General features: G+C 37.1%; 1 protein-coding gene across 6 annotated transcripts in view; it reads left to right on the top strand.

Annotated features, from left to right (window-relative positions):
- The window catches only part of LOC126267183 (zinc finger protein ZFP2-like), a 151726-nt gene that overhangs the window by 104457 nt on the left and 30046 nt on the right, over positions 1-17223 (top strand). For all 6 annotated transcript variants that reach the window (XM_049972151.1, XM_049972147.1, XM_049972146.1 and 3 more), the window contains one exon: positions 6828-6998. In XM_049972151.1, coding sequence (XP_049828108.1) covers positions 6828-6998 — 171 coding nt within the window. The remainder of the gene's footprint in view (positions 1-6827; positions 6999-17223) is intronic.

The following is a 17223-nucleotide window of genomic DNA, read 5'->3' as shown; positions in this document are numbered from 1 at the left end:
ATAACGATGTTGCTCGACTAGGTGTCTCCAGACATGAACCCTATCGAACATGCCTGGCATAGATTGAAAAGAGCTATTTAAGGATGACGTGACCCACCAACCACTGAGGGATCTGTGCTGAATCGCCATTGAAGAGTGGGACAGTCTGGACCAACAGTGCCTTGATGAACTTGTGGATAGAATGCCAAGACAAACACAGGCATGCATCAATGCAAGAGGACGTGTTACTGGGAGGTACTGGTGTGTATAGCAATCTGGACAACCACCTCTGAAGGTCTCGTTGTATGGTGGTATAACACGCAATGTGTGGTTTTCATGAGCAGTAAAAAGGGTGGAAATGATGTTTATATTGATCTCTATTCCAATTTTCTGTATATTTATTATTTGTTTAAAAATAGTAAAATTCTCTAATAACTTGATAGGTTTGTCTTTAGGTAAATAAATTTCCTTATGTAATGTACAAATCTGTAGCTTGGTGGAGTTAATGAAATAACATCATCTGTGCATGAATACTGCATATTATCATCTATATATATATATTGTCTCCAAACCAACTGATCAACTCTGAGACAAAGTGCTGTATCCAAGAAACAACTGTTTACATGGATGACACATAACACAGCTAATGTACCATATGAGTGCCTATGTTCAGCTTCTCCCCTTGAAGACAGAAACTGTGTGTAACTTTTTGAAATTAATACATTAGTAGAACTGTTTATTCAAGTATTACGTTACACCCTAAGGAAGAAAATATGTCAAACAGTAATTATGCATGAAGAAGATGACATAGTTGCTTCCAAACCTGTGAGACAACCCAAGATATTGCTACAATACTGCCTAAGGCTCAGTTTGGGAGTAGAAGAATAAAGGTCTTTAAGGTCATGTTATTATTAGTGAAGATGTCAGGCCCAATCCACAGAAACTTGAGAGCAACAATTGAGTGCCCCGAAACATTTAGTAAACGCATTGAAACACATAATAAAGAGGAACTTAAGACAAGGCTGTACAGAAAGTTTGTGTGTGGTGAGCCTTTGAATATCATTTATCTTTTCGAGTTAGTAAGCAAATGGGGCAGTGATTGTGGACAGAGAAACACTAGGAAGAATTTAGCAATAACCTTGTGAGAGACCCAACATTCTTCCATCAGGGTTTTAGTTACTACTTCCCTCTAGCTATTTGTCAGTGAGCAGTTTAGGGTGCAAAATGTTTCTGTAAAGAAAAGTGGAAAGGTAGTTCACTATTTTGTTAGTAAAATACTTACAAAATAAGAAAATGATCAGTCCACCATAGAGAAAGAAGCGAGAGCCAATTTGACTCTTCTATGAGTAGTAAATTGCTGGTTCATCCTATAGGAAATGTCCGTGCAGTAATTTCCACACTGATGTGAAGAATATAAAATAAACAGAAGGGGGGCAGGGTTTCTTTCTCACTGTCACTATGAGTAGAGTTAATAAGTGAAATTTTAACACACACTTCTTAAACGAACCCATATTTGAGGAAAACAACAGTAAGATCCAACCCAGACTGACTGATACACAGATTAGATTAGATTTATTTTTCATTCCATGAACTCAAAAGTGATAGAACATATTGGAAAGTTTAACATAGGAAAACATAGGACATTTGAATATGATACTCACTTATATGCTCGTTTGTCAGGAGATTGTCAAAATATGTGAATAGATTGCAATAGGCTGGAACTGCTAATATTTATATAATTAGTACACTTTTGGAATGAAATGTAGGTATGTACTTTTAACGTATTTATTATGCACAAAATACCTAATCTTGACTGTTGTGCTCGAGTGCTATCAAAACTTAAATCTTAACTGACATGTATACTTAAGCTGGTCTAACAGTCAATGTTAAGACATTCAGCTATAGCGCAGGTGGAATTGCCTACCAAAAAGTCTTTCAAACTCTGTTTAAACTGTGCTTTATCTTAAATCAATTTTTTAATTGTTGCTGTCAATTTATTGAAAATGTGTGTTCCTGAATACTGGACCCCTTTTTGGACGAAGGTAAGTGATTTTACGTCTTCATGTAGATTGCTCTTATTTCTAGTATTGATACTATGTGTTGAACTATTTGCCAACATGACAAATGAGTCTTATTGCATGCTTTTGCACTCCTGAAAACTTCTGCGTGATTTGAAGTGTTACCCCAGAATATGATCCCAAATGACATAATAAAATGAAATAAGCAGAGTATGCAGTTTTGTATCTCCTGCATCTGATATCATTCGCATTGCAAATACAGACTTTTTTTTAAGTTTAATGGCAGTGAATTAGATTTAAATCATTTATTGTTGTCAGTGAAAATTTGATTACATCCATTTCTAAATCTATACTTTACTTGCTATTTATTGCAAAGTTTGTATCATCTACAAACAAAACGAACTTATCGTCTGTCAATGTATCAGACGAGAGGTCATTAATGTACAAATGAAAAAGCAGTGGTCTCCTGATGGAACATGGAGGAACACCATGTGCAATTAATTCCTAACCAGGTGAAGACTTATTGCTTACTCCACAGGTACTTCCTAATGATGCCCTTTGTTCCTGTTAGTTAGTTAAGACTTTAACCATTTTGCAGCACTACCATGACACCATAATATTCTCATTTTCTTGAGAGAATGCTGTCATTCAAACAGTTGGAGGCTCTCGGCAGGTCACAGAAAATGCCAGTAGCCTCTAATTTTAGAGAGATGGCCAGAAGTTTTAAGAAAAAAATGATAATCATTATGAAGACCTGCTTGGATGTAGGCAGTAGTGGACACTTAAGGGGTGTAAGTTTGTTTAATAGTGCAAAGTAACTAGAAGATGCTTGACACATTGCATTCCTTTCTGTTTCTTGTGTATAGTTATGCAGCTGAGATGTTATTCATAACAGCAAAGAGAATACATTTGGTAGCTGCCAGTATTTTTATGCCACTCTACTCAGTAGTGAAATGATGTCTGTTTCATTGGTAACTGATTGTTGGTAGAAATTTCTTACATTATATCCCATTGAGAAGTTAAATGTACTAATCTGATAGAATGTTTCAAAGATGATAATTCTTGCAAGGTGGGATATCAGAAAAGTTCATTCAGAAAATGGGTCATAATTTATGTTAGTAAAATTTAAGATATATTTACCCTGGAAAATTGTGAAGCAAATTCTCATATCAAGGAAAGATACCACCTCCAAAGGAATACAGTAGCAAGGATAATCCAAGAACTTTGATGTGCATGTTACACCAATTGTGTAGAATGGAAATCAAAACAGGCTGAGTTAATGAAGATTCCTCATAGATTTTAACCAGCTAAATCATGTAGTAACATCAAGCAAGGGCCATTACTGAGGTCAGTTAGTAGGAGAGATAGTATTAGTTCCATAGTAGGAGGGATATTCATACTCAGCTGGGAAAAAACTCAAACAAAGGAAGGCAGATAAAAGGAGGGCTGTACTACCTGATATTGAGAAAAGTGAAGAAGTATTCTAGAAAGCACAGCCTGAAGGCTCAGGGGTAGAGGAGGTGCAGAAAAATCATTTTTTCTGTCAGCAGTTACTGTGTTATACAGTTACTGTGTTATACAGTTGCATACCATGGGACTGTGTAAGTCCCATAGTGCTTAGAGCCATTTGAAACAGTTGCAGATCCTGGCCTTCACAGTCACAAGCTAGGGTGGCTGTAGGTTCTTACAGTATATTGTGCATTTAGGATAGCTACCATTATCAACAGTAATCAATAAACAATATAATTTGAGAAACAGTTGGCAGAACAGTAAGTACGAGCAGTATGGACCTGCAATAGAAGCCATGCAAAAGTAAAGAAATTATTTTATGTCCAGTCTGTCCACACATTTGGTGACTGCCTTGCAGTTAATGTCTGTTTAATAAACTGCTCTTCATTGTAAAACAGAGGTCTTCCTAACATGAAGAAGTTGCATAAAAATGCCATTGAACATGATATACTGCATGTGAAAGCATTGCATGTACAAAATATAAAACAGTTTAGGTTTCAGAATTTCCTAACTCCCAAACGTGGAACGCAAAATGTTCAGAATGTTATCAGATCTGGAAGCGACACTAATCACCAGTAAAAATCTTTGAATTTGAGTCTGAAATTTCTGGTCATTGGTGCATCACTTAGCCTAATGCATCATCGTTCTACATAAAGTAGTCTGTGTGTAATGCAGACATCTGTAAATAAACAATATTATCATAAACATGTAACTGATTTGATTAATCGAGTGGTTTTATTTTTCAAGCTGTTCTCTTCTTTCCTTGAATGGATGTTTACAGACCTCGCCTCAATGCCTACGCTTTAAGAACAACCACATGTACTGGGACTTAATCAGTCATTACACAGTGGGCATTGAATAATGCAGTTACAGTTTCGGAAGTAAAGAATTAAGTGAAATAAAATGGAAGAAAGTGTCTAAAGTGCATTAGACTGCCAGTAGGAAGGCCATTTTAAGAATGTGGAAAATTAAGCTTCCCATTACAATTGCTTGCTTTTCCCCTCCCCTTTCCTTTTCTTGCATTTCTAACTTTCATGTCGGTTCTTTATTTTGTAAATTTGAATGTACCTTTTTCCTCCCTTCATATACTAATCTTTCATCTAGTCTTAGTAATAGATTTGTTTTGATGGCTTTGTTTATTGTGACTCTGCTATTTGATTTATAGTACTTTTATTTTCAGTTTAACATTTATAAAGAATAAACAATACATTTGGCTTTAACATCCAGAATTCTGTTTTTATACAGTCAAACCTCAACAGTATTCATGGGACCATGAAAATGATATTGTTGTAGCAGTATCATTGTTGTAATGAGGTTTTGTTAATAGAGACTACTACAGTAATGTACGTTTAGACCAGTATATGCGGTCCTGTAGTACTTCTCTGATGAGAAACAACAGCAAAGACAATTAATGAAACAAATTTTGTTCACTCCATTTATTAGTGGAGTATCTCAGTCTTGTGTATAGAATTTACTTATTTTCTTTTTCCGTGGCGATTCTCTTCTACGTACTACCTTTATCGCCCCTAATGTAATCAGTTGCTCCGCTGAAACAATGGGGTTAGGAGATGCTACTTGCTGAATAGTTTCCAACTGACCTATTACCTCCATCAGAGGAAGTGGAGAATTTGCACTTATCACTTTCATCATCAGAACCTTCAACAGGCGAATTATCCTTTAACTCTTTGATGATAGATTCATCAGTGTATGCACCCTTCAAACAACAATGTCTCATCATTCACTGACACACATTCAACTATTGATACATCTATGGTTTTACCAGTTACTGCTGTATATATCTCAACGTCACTTTGAACATCATCCTACATTTTTTCATCCAGCACAACATTCTCAACAATATTTGCACTTTTGGAAATCCTTGTTTTTTTCCAGCAATTCACAATCACATTCAGCTGTACTCTGTTTAAGGAACTAGCAGTCATGTTACAAGTCTGCTTCACATTGAAACTAGGGATTGTCCACCTTCCTTTCAGTGTTTGTGATCACGCATTGAGCTAGGTATTTTGTCTTTGAAATTCTTAATCATTCTCTTGTCTAGTGGCTGAAGGACTGAAGTACAGTTCAGATGGAAGGAGCATAGTTCTACAGTTTTCAGCACTGGCTTCTTGTTATGTGCACTACAATTATCCATCAGCAGTACAATTTTCTTATTTTTCCTTGCTGTCTCTTTCAGACATCATCCATGCTTTTCAGTTTACCTTTTAATTGCCTGCAATAAAAGAAATCACATTTAGAAGAATCAAAAAATACAAAATTAATCTGTACTAATGTACTCTTCATACATACTCATAACGTTGCAGCTGAAGGTGCTGAATCAGCTCATAAATTAAAGGAAGGTAAAGTAAAATGTATATACTTTTACCTGGTAAGTTCTTACATTTTCAAGCCTCGGGGATTTGTTGATCGTTCAATCTTGTGTGCCCCTGATGCGTTGCTGCAGAGGTGAACTGTTAGTCGTAATGTAGACTGCTTCCCTTGTTTACATTTCTCTTCTCTAAAGGCCATCGTCTTCTCTGGTGGCAGCTGGTAAAACAATCCCGTCTCATCTGCATTGTACATGTTTTCTGGACTGTATTTTATCCACCAGTTTACACATCGTGTTTTTCCGCCAACATTCTGCATCAACTAAATGCGCCAATTTTTCTTCCCCAAAATCACGTTAAAAATGATCCCATGTGTTTTCTTAACTCTCTGAGACTGTCTGTTAGTTGCCTTAAAATTAGGATCACCAAGCGGCTGAGTGAAGTCTAAGGCTTTTAGACATATCAGCGGGCCATCAGTTGTTATGTTCTCCAGACACATCTCATTAAACCACTGCAGTGTAGCACTTTCCACTTCGTCAGCAGCAGCCATCTTTATTCTTTTTCTTGAAGGGTTAAACATGGCAACAAGATTTTTTTTTTCTAATTTATTTTAGTTTTTTGAGGAATGTAGCTAATGTTGATTGTGCAAGTCCATACTTCCTCGCCACGTCTACCAGTTTCATTACATTATCAATACATTTTAAAACCTCTGTTTTTGTATCTAATCTTATATGTTTGCAAGTTCCAGCTGTTGTCCAAATCTTAAGCATATTTACATCAACTTGAAAACGTTCAAAGAAAGCAAAAATCACAGACGCCAAACACTGCACTTCTGACTCAAACACACACACACACACACACACACACACACACACACACATAATTACAGTGTTTATTTGATGTTGATTGACAGAGGTATGAAAAACAATAATTCAGTCTAGAATTTATTTTCTTTAAATTTCAGTGAAGTAATTTTACCAATATTTCTTTTTTGCAGGTTCATAAAAATGATGGTTTACCACACCATGTGTGTTGCAGTTGTGTTTTTAAATTGAGTAAGTGTCACCAGACAGTGGAAGCCTTTTTAGCAGCTGACAAGAAGCTACGGGTTCTGTTTGAATCTCAGAGCAAATCAACTCAAAATCTAACATACATTAAACTAGAAGAGGTGCGTCAAATGGTGACACAGAAATTGCAACATGTGCCGAGTATGTAATATTAAATGGTATATTATGTTCCAAATGAAGCGGTTTGCTAGACTATTTTAAATGTTAGCCACACTATGACCTTCTTTGTCTTCTGAGGTGGTTGTCATGTAGAATTGTGTATTCATATTAAGTTGTTAAGTCACCTCATAAGCAGACTGACAAGGAAAAAACATGCACATCAGAAATAATGTTGCATTTCATCTCCTAAGAACTCTGTCTTTAGAAAGATGGAGTACTGAAGAAAGAGAATGATGGTGAGTAGTTAAAGAGAGAGAAAGAAAACATGAATACGCCGTGAAACATGAACTAAAAGCATAAGTGCGATCAGTGAGTAAATAACTAAAATAAAATATATTAATTATAATGTGACTGGGTGGAAAGAGGTACCTTGGCATCAAACAAAAGGAAACAATCTTGATGATTTAACTTATACAAGCATTACACAGTTGCTCTAAGACATGTTTCAGTGCTTAATGTTTCAGTTCCTGATGCTGGTGACATCCTCAAAGGCTATAAAGATATCATTAGTTGATTATCTAACCTGAAAGAGGTCAGCAAGCAAAACTTTTTGTACAGTCATGCAACGCGTATGTTGTGATGTCATCTGATCTCTGCTGAAGAGTGCAGAGTTGTGTCAGCATGTGTTAAGGAGCTTGTACTCCAGAAGAGTTAATATCGTTGGCTTTATGTAGCCCGTAAATGGACAACTTGTTTAGTTTCAGTCTTTTTATGTTAAAAATCATCTTGAATTTCTATGGCGTGCATGGTCTGCTACTCCTGATTTATCCATGTTGCCCAGAAAACAATTGTTTTGTGACCTTTAAGCCAGGTGTTGATGCTTGTTTTAGCAGTTCCTTTATACACTTTACCACGTGAGCTTGGAATTTTGCACAGTACTGCTGTGGCAAGCAATTGGCACAGGTCTTCCAAGTATTAAAATATTCATGCACTCTTCTTGTTAGTTTAAACATTGTCAATACTGTGGCCTTTGAGCACTCTGCTGGTTTGATCTATAACTATTTTGACCCATGGGATGAAAATTTAATGTTTAGATGGTTTGTTTTTTGGAAGAAGGAAGAAATGAAGCGTTGCATGCTAAAAGAGCCAGAGCTGTCATCAAAAAAGAAGCAGCTAAAGAGAAAGTTTTCATACTATTTGTAAAACTAGTCAAAGATCACATCAGCGGAGTGCTAGCAGGACAACGGTATTGACTCAGTGTTGAAACCAGCAAGGAAGGTACACGAATATTTGAATAATGTGAAGGAATTATGTCCGTCAATTGCCATGGCGTTATTCTAGGATGTACAGATGGCCATATAAACTCAAAAATGTGAAAGAGCATTAACAAAAAAGGAGAAAGACTGAAATTACATAAGTTGTGTGTTAAATAAAGCAAACAATACTGACTCTTGTGCAGTACATGTTCCGTAGAATGAGCCTGTGTGACTCCACAGTATTTGACTACGTTCAGATGACATCACAATATCACCATTGTGCTGTTAAGTATAAACATTTTGGCTTGCTGAGCATGTCTGAGCTTGAAAATTAATTAATGACGTCTTAATAGCTTTTGAGGATTTTTGCGTCATTAGGAGATCAGATGTTAGGCACAGAAAATTGCTTTAGACTGTGGCCCAATGCCCACCAAAATCACCATGTGTTTAAGTACCAGTTGTAAAATCCTACGTTGTTCGATAAAAGAAAACATTGGTTAGAAAGAAGATTAAGCACGAACCAAAATTAACAAAATCCAAAGCAAAATTGAAGAGCAGTTATCAGTAGAACAACAATCTAAATAATATATGGTTGCTCAGTGGTTGTAGAAAAATAATTACTTGGGAGGGGGGGTTACATGAAGATTCTTTACAACAGCAGGAAATACTGAAAAGATTGCAATGTGAGGTAAGCAAAAGGATAAGTTGTAGTCCTCATAACGCCATCAAAAATGTAATAAATGTGTATCTCCAAGTTTTGAGACTACAGATCTATTACATTGGAGACAAGTGTCGACAGGAAAAATACATTTGGAGAGAAAGTTTGAGAAGACGATAAAATTGAGAAGTAACCACATCTCTGTTTGGTATGCACTGCAATGAATGCCACATGCTGTGAACTTGGTATTAGGGACCATCTTATTGTTTACCATCTTCTCAAACCTTTGTTCATTTACTTTTTCACACATCCTTTGGTTCAGAAAGGTAATGATATTTTTTCCATGACTTTTTATTGGTATACTATGTGGCAGGCTTTCATATATTGCTTTGTTCATAAATACTCTGAGGTACTAGATAATATACCGTAAAGCAGGGTGACTTTGAACAGCAATTTAGCGTCTTTTTAAAATAAATGCTGCACTCTAGTGTTTAAATATGGAACTAAGGCCCGAGTCGCTAAATATTGCTAGTAATCGATACTTTCAGATGATATGACAGTCAATATGAAATAACATTGTATAACAATGCCAGAAAATAAAATAATTTTCTGGAAATGTAAGTTCCTTCACAACCACAAAAAATGTGCCTATTATTAGAAGCATTTTTGAGTTTAGAATTTGAAATGAGTTTTTATTGGCAAGGTTAATACTTGAATGAACATTTACCGAAAGCGTAAGATGTTAAATTTATTCTTTGACGACATAAAAAAATAAAATATGAAGGCTTGTCTTTCAAGGCGTGACTTTGAACAGCACTTTCCGTATTCTTTGAGACATCAGCTCCATGCCAGCCGGTGTGGCCGAGCGGTTCTAGGCGCTTCAGCCTGGAACCACGCGACTGCTACGGTCGCAGGTTCAAGTCCTGCCTCGGGCATGGATGTGTGTGATGTTCTTAGGTTAGTTAAGATTAAGTAGTTCTAAGTTCCAGGAGACTGATGACCTCAGATTTTTTTTCAAGTCCAATAGTGCTCAGAGCCATCAGCTCCATGGAAAACATTTTTTAGTGAAGTTTCCTTCAAAGAAAAGTCTAAAATAGTGTTGGACATGTTATCACTAATGATGGAATTACACTTCTGAGGAAATGGCATTCCGAGGTGGAATCAGATGAAGTTTTTTTCGTGAGAACTAATGTTCCCAATGTGTCAGATTTTGAGAAAGATGACATTTGTAGGATTCTACCTGATTCTAAGGTAGATAGAAGGGGAAAGCTTCATTCTGAGTTTAAATTTGATGTCTATGACATCTGCTAGAGTGGACACACTTTCGTGCCGACTACCTTTCCTGTAGAGTGTTTACAGATGTAATTCTTTAAAATGTGATAACTTTTATTCCTTTCTTTTATTAAAGTAATACAGACTGTTATGAAAAAATCTGTTTTTAAATAATTTTCTTATTTCATAACTAGTTCAGCACCCATTTCCATTTTTAGCAAAATTAAGCCATAATCATATGAACAGTTTCAGGTGATTAAAGAAAACTCATAAAAATACTCAAATTTTTTCTAAATAAGTTACTTTCAAAACTACATTTATATACAAAATATCATGCTGTTTCATATGATAGGGGTGTCATTTAACAGTAATTGACGTGAGTCCCACAGAATAGGAAAATGTTTCCATGTTCAAAGTGAACCCGACCCATGGGGTGAAATTGAACAGTGGGGGAAAAAAAAAGAACTAGGCATGGGGGATAAAAATGTATTACCTGCTTTGTCATATTCAGCAACATTTCTTGCAACTTCCCAAAAAGTTTCATGTCAATATCTTCAGAAGTTTCTGTTTAATTTACAAAAATGAATTTAAAATGTTCAGAGTCACCCCACTTTAAGGTAGCTAAAAGTATTATCAAGATATTAATTGGTATATCTCTTCAATAATATCTTTCTGCTTCACAGAATAGGGAAGCATAGAGATGCTTGCCTATGAGATATTTATAAGTAAGGAGAGGTTTCTTGCTTTGTTAGAACTGCAGAGTATAATGCGTATCATTGAAAGAAATGATAACTACTGTAAAAGCTTGCAGATATCACTGTTTGATCAAAAGTATCCAGACGCCCCAGTGTAATGCGGAATTGACCACAAGATGTCACGAGAGGCAGACCCTCCAGGGTAAAAGGAGGAGAGGAGAGGAGTATTGTGTTGTCAGTAGAGGAACAGAACAGCAGGCTGGTTCTGTCAGGAGCTGGTTCTGTTGTGACATCTTGTGGTCAGTTCCGCATTACGTTGGGGCGTCTGGATACTTTTGATCAGGCGGACCTAGTAGATAGTGTCAGAAGTTCCATGCGGCTTTTCGGGGATGATGCTGTAGTATACAAAGAAGTTGTAGCATTAGAAAATTGCAGTGAAATGCAGGAAGATCTACAGCAGATAGGCACTTGGTGCAGGGAGTGGCAACTGACCCTTAACATAGACAAATGTAATGTATTGCGAATACATAGAAAGAAGGATCCTTTTTGTATAATTATATGATAGCGGAACAAATACTGGTAGCAGTTACTTCTGTAAAATATCTGGGAGTATGTGTACGGAATGATTTGAAGTGGAACAATCGTATAAAGTTGATTGCTGGTAAGGCGGGTGCCAGGTTGAGGTTCATTGGGAGAATCCTTGAAAATGTAGTCCATCAACAAAGGAGGTGGCTTACAAAACACTCATTCAACCTCTACTTGAGTATTACTCATCAGTGTGGGATCCATACCAGGTCGGGTTGACAGAGGAGATAGAGAAGATCCAAAGAAAAGCGGCGTGTTTCGTCACAGGGTTACTTGGTAAGCGTGATAGCGTTACGGAGATATTTAGCAAATTCAAGTGGCAGACTGCAAGAGAGGCGCTCTGCATCGCGGTGTATCTTGCTGTCCAGGTTTTGAAAGGGTGCGTTTCTGGATGAGGTATTGAATATATTGCTTCCCCCTCCTTATACCTCCCGAGGAGATCACGAATGTAAAATTAGAGAGATTCAAGCTCGCACGGAGGCTTTCAGACAGTCGTTCTTCCCGCGAACCATACGCGACTGGAACAGGAAAGGGAGGTAATGACAGTGGCACGTAAAGTGCCCTCTGCCACATACTGTCAGGTAGCTTGCGGAGTATAAATGTAGATGTAGAGATCTTAGCAACTTTGAATGTGGACTAGTCATTGGAAACCACCTTAGTAACAAATCTGTCAGGGACACTTCTAAAGCTGCCCAAATTTATGGTTTGAGATGTTGTTGTAAAGCGAAAATGAAGAGGAATAACCACAGCTTAACCAAGTCCAGGCAGACCTTATGTGGCGTGCTGGCGAAACTCCAGAGAAGGCATCGAAAAGCCTTGGGCAAATAATACAAGACAGGCCAACATATTGTGTGCTTTACTTCGTACTTGAGATGATTCATAGAGACATTGAAATGCAAGATTCTGCATAACTTGAAATTCAGCAAAAACACACATATTATGTCAATTAGCTTTCAGTGATTTATTTAGTAAATGTGTGAAGGATAAACATAAATTTTGGAATAAGGTCCTCTGAACCCTAAAGACTGAAAAGTGAAAGCACAAACAACACATTTCTAAACCACCTCGTGTAATAGAATCACCACCATAATGGCATAAACAGTAGTAATAATCCAAGGCAGCTAATGGCTACCTACTATAACCCAAAAAAGAACCACTACAGAAACTTAAACCATCAGAGTTGATGACATTTTATTTATTGATGTCATAATATTGGCCTAATATTTCTGATATATTTTTCCATTTGTTGGAGATGACATTCTACGTTAAGTGTAGGTTTCAAGCTAAACAGCCAGAGATAATGTATTATAAGATAACTTTCAATAAATTTTTAAGTTGTTCAAAAATTGTCGTTTCCAACAAAATAGTAATTTCAGAATGTAGATTTTAAGGTCCCTGTTGTTATCTTTCTCATCCTCAGGATGCTGCAAACTCCTTTTTTATACTAAACTACAAATATCTCACAGCCCATGTTTTGTGTATGGGAATGTTGACAGGTTCCTGGGGCATTCGGAATGGTTGCACAGAGATCGTGCACATACAGATTTGAAAAGATCAGCTGTCTTCGGCTGACGTCAGTCATTGGCAGAATGCCCTGATATCAGTGCCACTGTAATCACACCCTACAAAAATACTAATTGCCAAAAGGTTCGATACATCTTACAGCACTGTATACTATGTATTGTAGAGGAGGCCAGAGTCAGTGATTGTTTGTATCTGTATGATGGTGCACCCTGTCATAAAGCAGCATTTGTGAAACAATGGTTTGCGGACAGTAACATTCCTGCAATGGATTTCTCTGCCCAGAGTCTTGACCTGAACCCGATGAAATGCCTTTGAGATGAATTAGAACATCAACTTTGCTCCAGACCCCAATGTCTAACATCAATACATTCTCTAGTTTTGGCTCTTGAGAAAGAATGGGTAACCATTCATTCACAGACATATGGACATGTCATTGAAAGTGTCCCAAGCAGGCTTCAAGCCATCATAATCGAGAAGGGTCGACACACCCCATATTATTGTCCTTTAGTAGGTGTGTGGATACTTATGATCAGATGACATATGAATATAAATTATATAAATTAGATAAAATACCCCACATGGAGAAAAAAAGAGGAAATTTTGAAATATCTATCTATCTCTCTCTCTCTCTCAAACACACTCACACACTTGGTCAGACCCAAAAGTAACATCATATGTACCCCAGAGGAATGTTACGGATATTATTTTGCTTATTATAGTACGTATAAATGACCAATATTTGAGACAGCATAAGAAGATCCCTGACAGTTGCAGTGGGCTGCACTGGGCCATTTCACAGGCATACCTCAAAAAATCACATAACACGAATTTGCAAACATGTCTCTGACAACATCTGAGTTTGGTTTCGCCTGTACCCATTCGAGCTTCGCAGTTGAAACCTGGTAACAGCAGTGTTAGCTATCAGCATAAGCTGCCTTGACTTCAGAGGATCAACACTCAATGCAGGGATTGGCAATTGACCCTGGACAAAAGCAAATGTAACATATTGCACATAAACAGGCAAATAGACCCGGTGTATGTAAGAATACTAATGAGCAGTTTCAAGCCGAATATCCAGGTAAAACTACAAAAGCTGGTGAAGTGGATGCCAGACTGAGCTTCATTGGAGGAATCCTCAGCAGTGCCCTCATCTGAATGATACTTGAATATTTCTCATTGATTCGGGATCAGAACAACATAAGGTTGATAAGGAAAAGTGAAGCATGTTTCATTACAAGTTCATTAAGCGAGCATAAATGCATCACATATATCCTCAACCATCTCCAGTGGCAGACGATACAAGAGAAATGTTTTGCATCGTGGTGTGGTTTACTATTGAAATTCTGAGAACATAAAATGCTAGAGGAGTCAACAAATATATTGCTTCCTCTTATGTATCTCTCACGAAAAGAATATAAAATTTGAGTAATTTGAGCTCACAAGGAGGTTTACCGACAATCATTCTTCCTCAGACCATTCGTGACTGGAACAGGAAAGGTAGAATGTCACAGGGTTTCACAAAATACTCTGTCACATCCTAAAAAATGGCTTACAGATTATAGGTATAGATTTAAAGTATAATTCAAAGTTCGGCTGTATCAGCAGATGTAAATAATAATTATTATAATTGTAGTAACTTGGGAAGAAGATGGGAATAAAAATAGAGAACTTTATGAGGAAAAAGCTGCTTTACATGAGGACCCAGGTGCATGATGAGAGCCAAGTACCCAGATGACATGTCAGGAATCCAGGTCACTGCTGTTAAAGTTTATAGCATGCTTAGCAATTGAATAGTAATTGTAGCAACTGTTAATTCCAAGAGCTCAGTAGTATAAAAAGAGAGAGGGTGCTTTTACCAAACTTAAGAGTTTACAATACTTGTCTCAAATCTTGAACCCTTTCAGACCTAAATTTTTCCTGCAGAAAGGAAATTTTTTCTTTATGTGTTAATGCTCTTAGGTGCTTTTTAGTGAGTTTAGATGCAAGATTTATACTAAAATATATGCCTGTGAAAAACATATTTTCTCCACTTGGCTTCACGTTGTGGGCTAAAATAAGTAGTAGTGAAATATTCTCTGCGTAACAAACAGTAAAATGATCATCCAGTAATTACCATGCACCATAACAACATTCAGTCATACAGTGGAAAATAGCGAACAAACCATATCTGTGTATTCTGGTGGTCACGAACTGCTGCACACTGCTTAGTTGACTTGCTGGTATTTTCATAGTAGTGCACAACAGTTGGCAAGACTTGCACACGATAAACATTCACAAATGTGTACCTCAGATTTTCACTGAGAAAAAATTCTTCTGTTTTAGCTGAAATACACTAAAAGTTACTGTACTTAACTGTAGCCAGAGAGTCTGAAAGGGTTAAAAGATTAGTTGATAGTTTGCCTACACCTCTTCTCAGAAGTCAATTATGATAAATGTTTTACCAGCAGTGGGGCTGCAGTATATTGTACTAATGATGTGGTTATTGCTCATTTTTACTCTGGAAGACACTAAAGAGCAAGTTAAGTGTCAGTAGGGCTCACACAAGGCCAACAGTGAAATTATGCAGTGAGTTATTAATTTAGGATAAAAGTCAAGGGACTGTGGCACCCTCCTGAACAGCTATATGTGTTAGAATGCCACTTTGGAGCCAGCCCCAGATTAATGACTAGGGACACTGTGTCAGCCAGCCTGGTTGTGGGTTTTAAGCAGTTTCCCGCATCTGACTAGGTGAATACCAGCTGGTATTTACATCTTGCCTCAGTTACATAATTTACAAACATTTGTAAAAAAAAAATTTCTCATACTTCCAAATGAGATAATACCAGACGCAGATAGATGGGATACACGAATTCCATCTTTTGGGGAAGGTGTGGTGACTGGAAGGGCAGCTGACCACCCTTTACCACAAACATTACCAAACCCAGGTTACCATACCAACTCTGTGAAGATATGGGATAAGGCCAGGAGATAGACAAGAAGGACAATTGGCAGTGTCAATCTCATTTCAGAGGATAACATATGAAAGGCACATTATAATGATTTCCAGAATGAAATTTTGACTCTGCGGTGGAGTGTGCGCTGATATGAAACTTCCTAGCAGGTTAAAACTGTGTATCTGACCGAGACTCAAACTTGGGACATTTGCGTTTTGGGGACAAGTGCTCTAAACTGAGCTATCCGAGCTTTGTTACGAACTTCTCAGAAGCTTTCTTTGCAGGAGAGCTTCTGTGAAGTTTGGAAGGTCGGAGACGAGGTACAGCTGGAAGTAAAGCTGTGCAGACGGCTCATAATTCGTGATTCGGTAGCTCAGTTGTTGTACTTGCCTGCAAAAGGCAAATTGTCCAGAGTTTTGAGTTTTGATCCGGCACACAGTTTTAATCTGCCAGGAAGTTTCATCCATAATGATGTAGGTGATGATTTTAGTCCAAAGAGGTATAGTATAATAAAAAGAAGGCTTAATCTTGTACTTTCAGGTGTTCAGTTGAGTGGAACTAAACAAAAAAGTTAGGAGCAATAGTCAGCTGAGGACTTTATGATTAGGAAAAGTTACTGAAATTGGTAAAATGACTCTAAAATATGAAGGTACTAAGTAAGAGATTATTTTATATGATAAGAATATCTGCATCAGTATGATTCTAATTATGAGTTAACTTATACTGTAAGGTGGTGATGTATCTATTACCAGAACAAATGAGGAACTTGTTGGAACAAACAAAGGTAAGAGCTAAAGGGATCAGTCAAAGAAAGTGCTAACCCAGAAGAACACAGTTTTGAGTTATTGCATGTTATCTATTTGGTTAAATCGTACTTTTAGTGCAAGTTGCTAAACTTTATTTTAGCTGTGTAATGTGCCATATGGATAAAAAATTGTTAATAAGCCCTGGAAAATTGTTTACTTGCCCTTACTATTGTGAATTAAGTTTGTCTTCATCAAAAAGTCAGTGAAAAAATTGTGCAGTAAACATGTGAGTTTTCCTGTTTGACATCAGAGAGTAGTATACTAGGGATGCTGAAGATTTGGGGGAGGCTATTTCAATAATATTGAGAAAAGTTACATCATCTACATCTTGCTCAAACAAAAAGCAGGCGAACAGGAAATTTTTGGTGTTGGTAGCAGTTAATGCAGGTCAGTAGAAATTCTGTGCATTTTAGTCAACTTCAGCTGTCAATTTTATGAAACTTCGTCCTCAGACTTTTAGCTCATCTCAAGAGCAGCCCTCTTACATAAAGGGCCTCC

Source organism: Schistocerca gregaria, chromosome 4 (assembly GCF_023897955.1).
Source record: "Schistocerca gregaria isolate iqSchGreg1 chromosome 4, iqSchGreg1.2, whole genome shotgun sequence".
NCBI lineage: Eukaryota > Metazoa > Arthropoda > Insecta > Orthoptera > Acrididae > Schistocerca > Schistocerca gregaria.
Note: the sequence above shows the minus strand (reverse complement) of the source record. Positions and strands in the feature narration are given on the sequence as shown.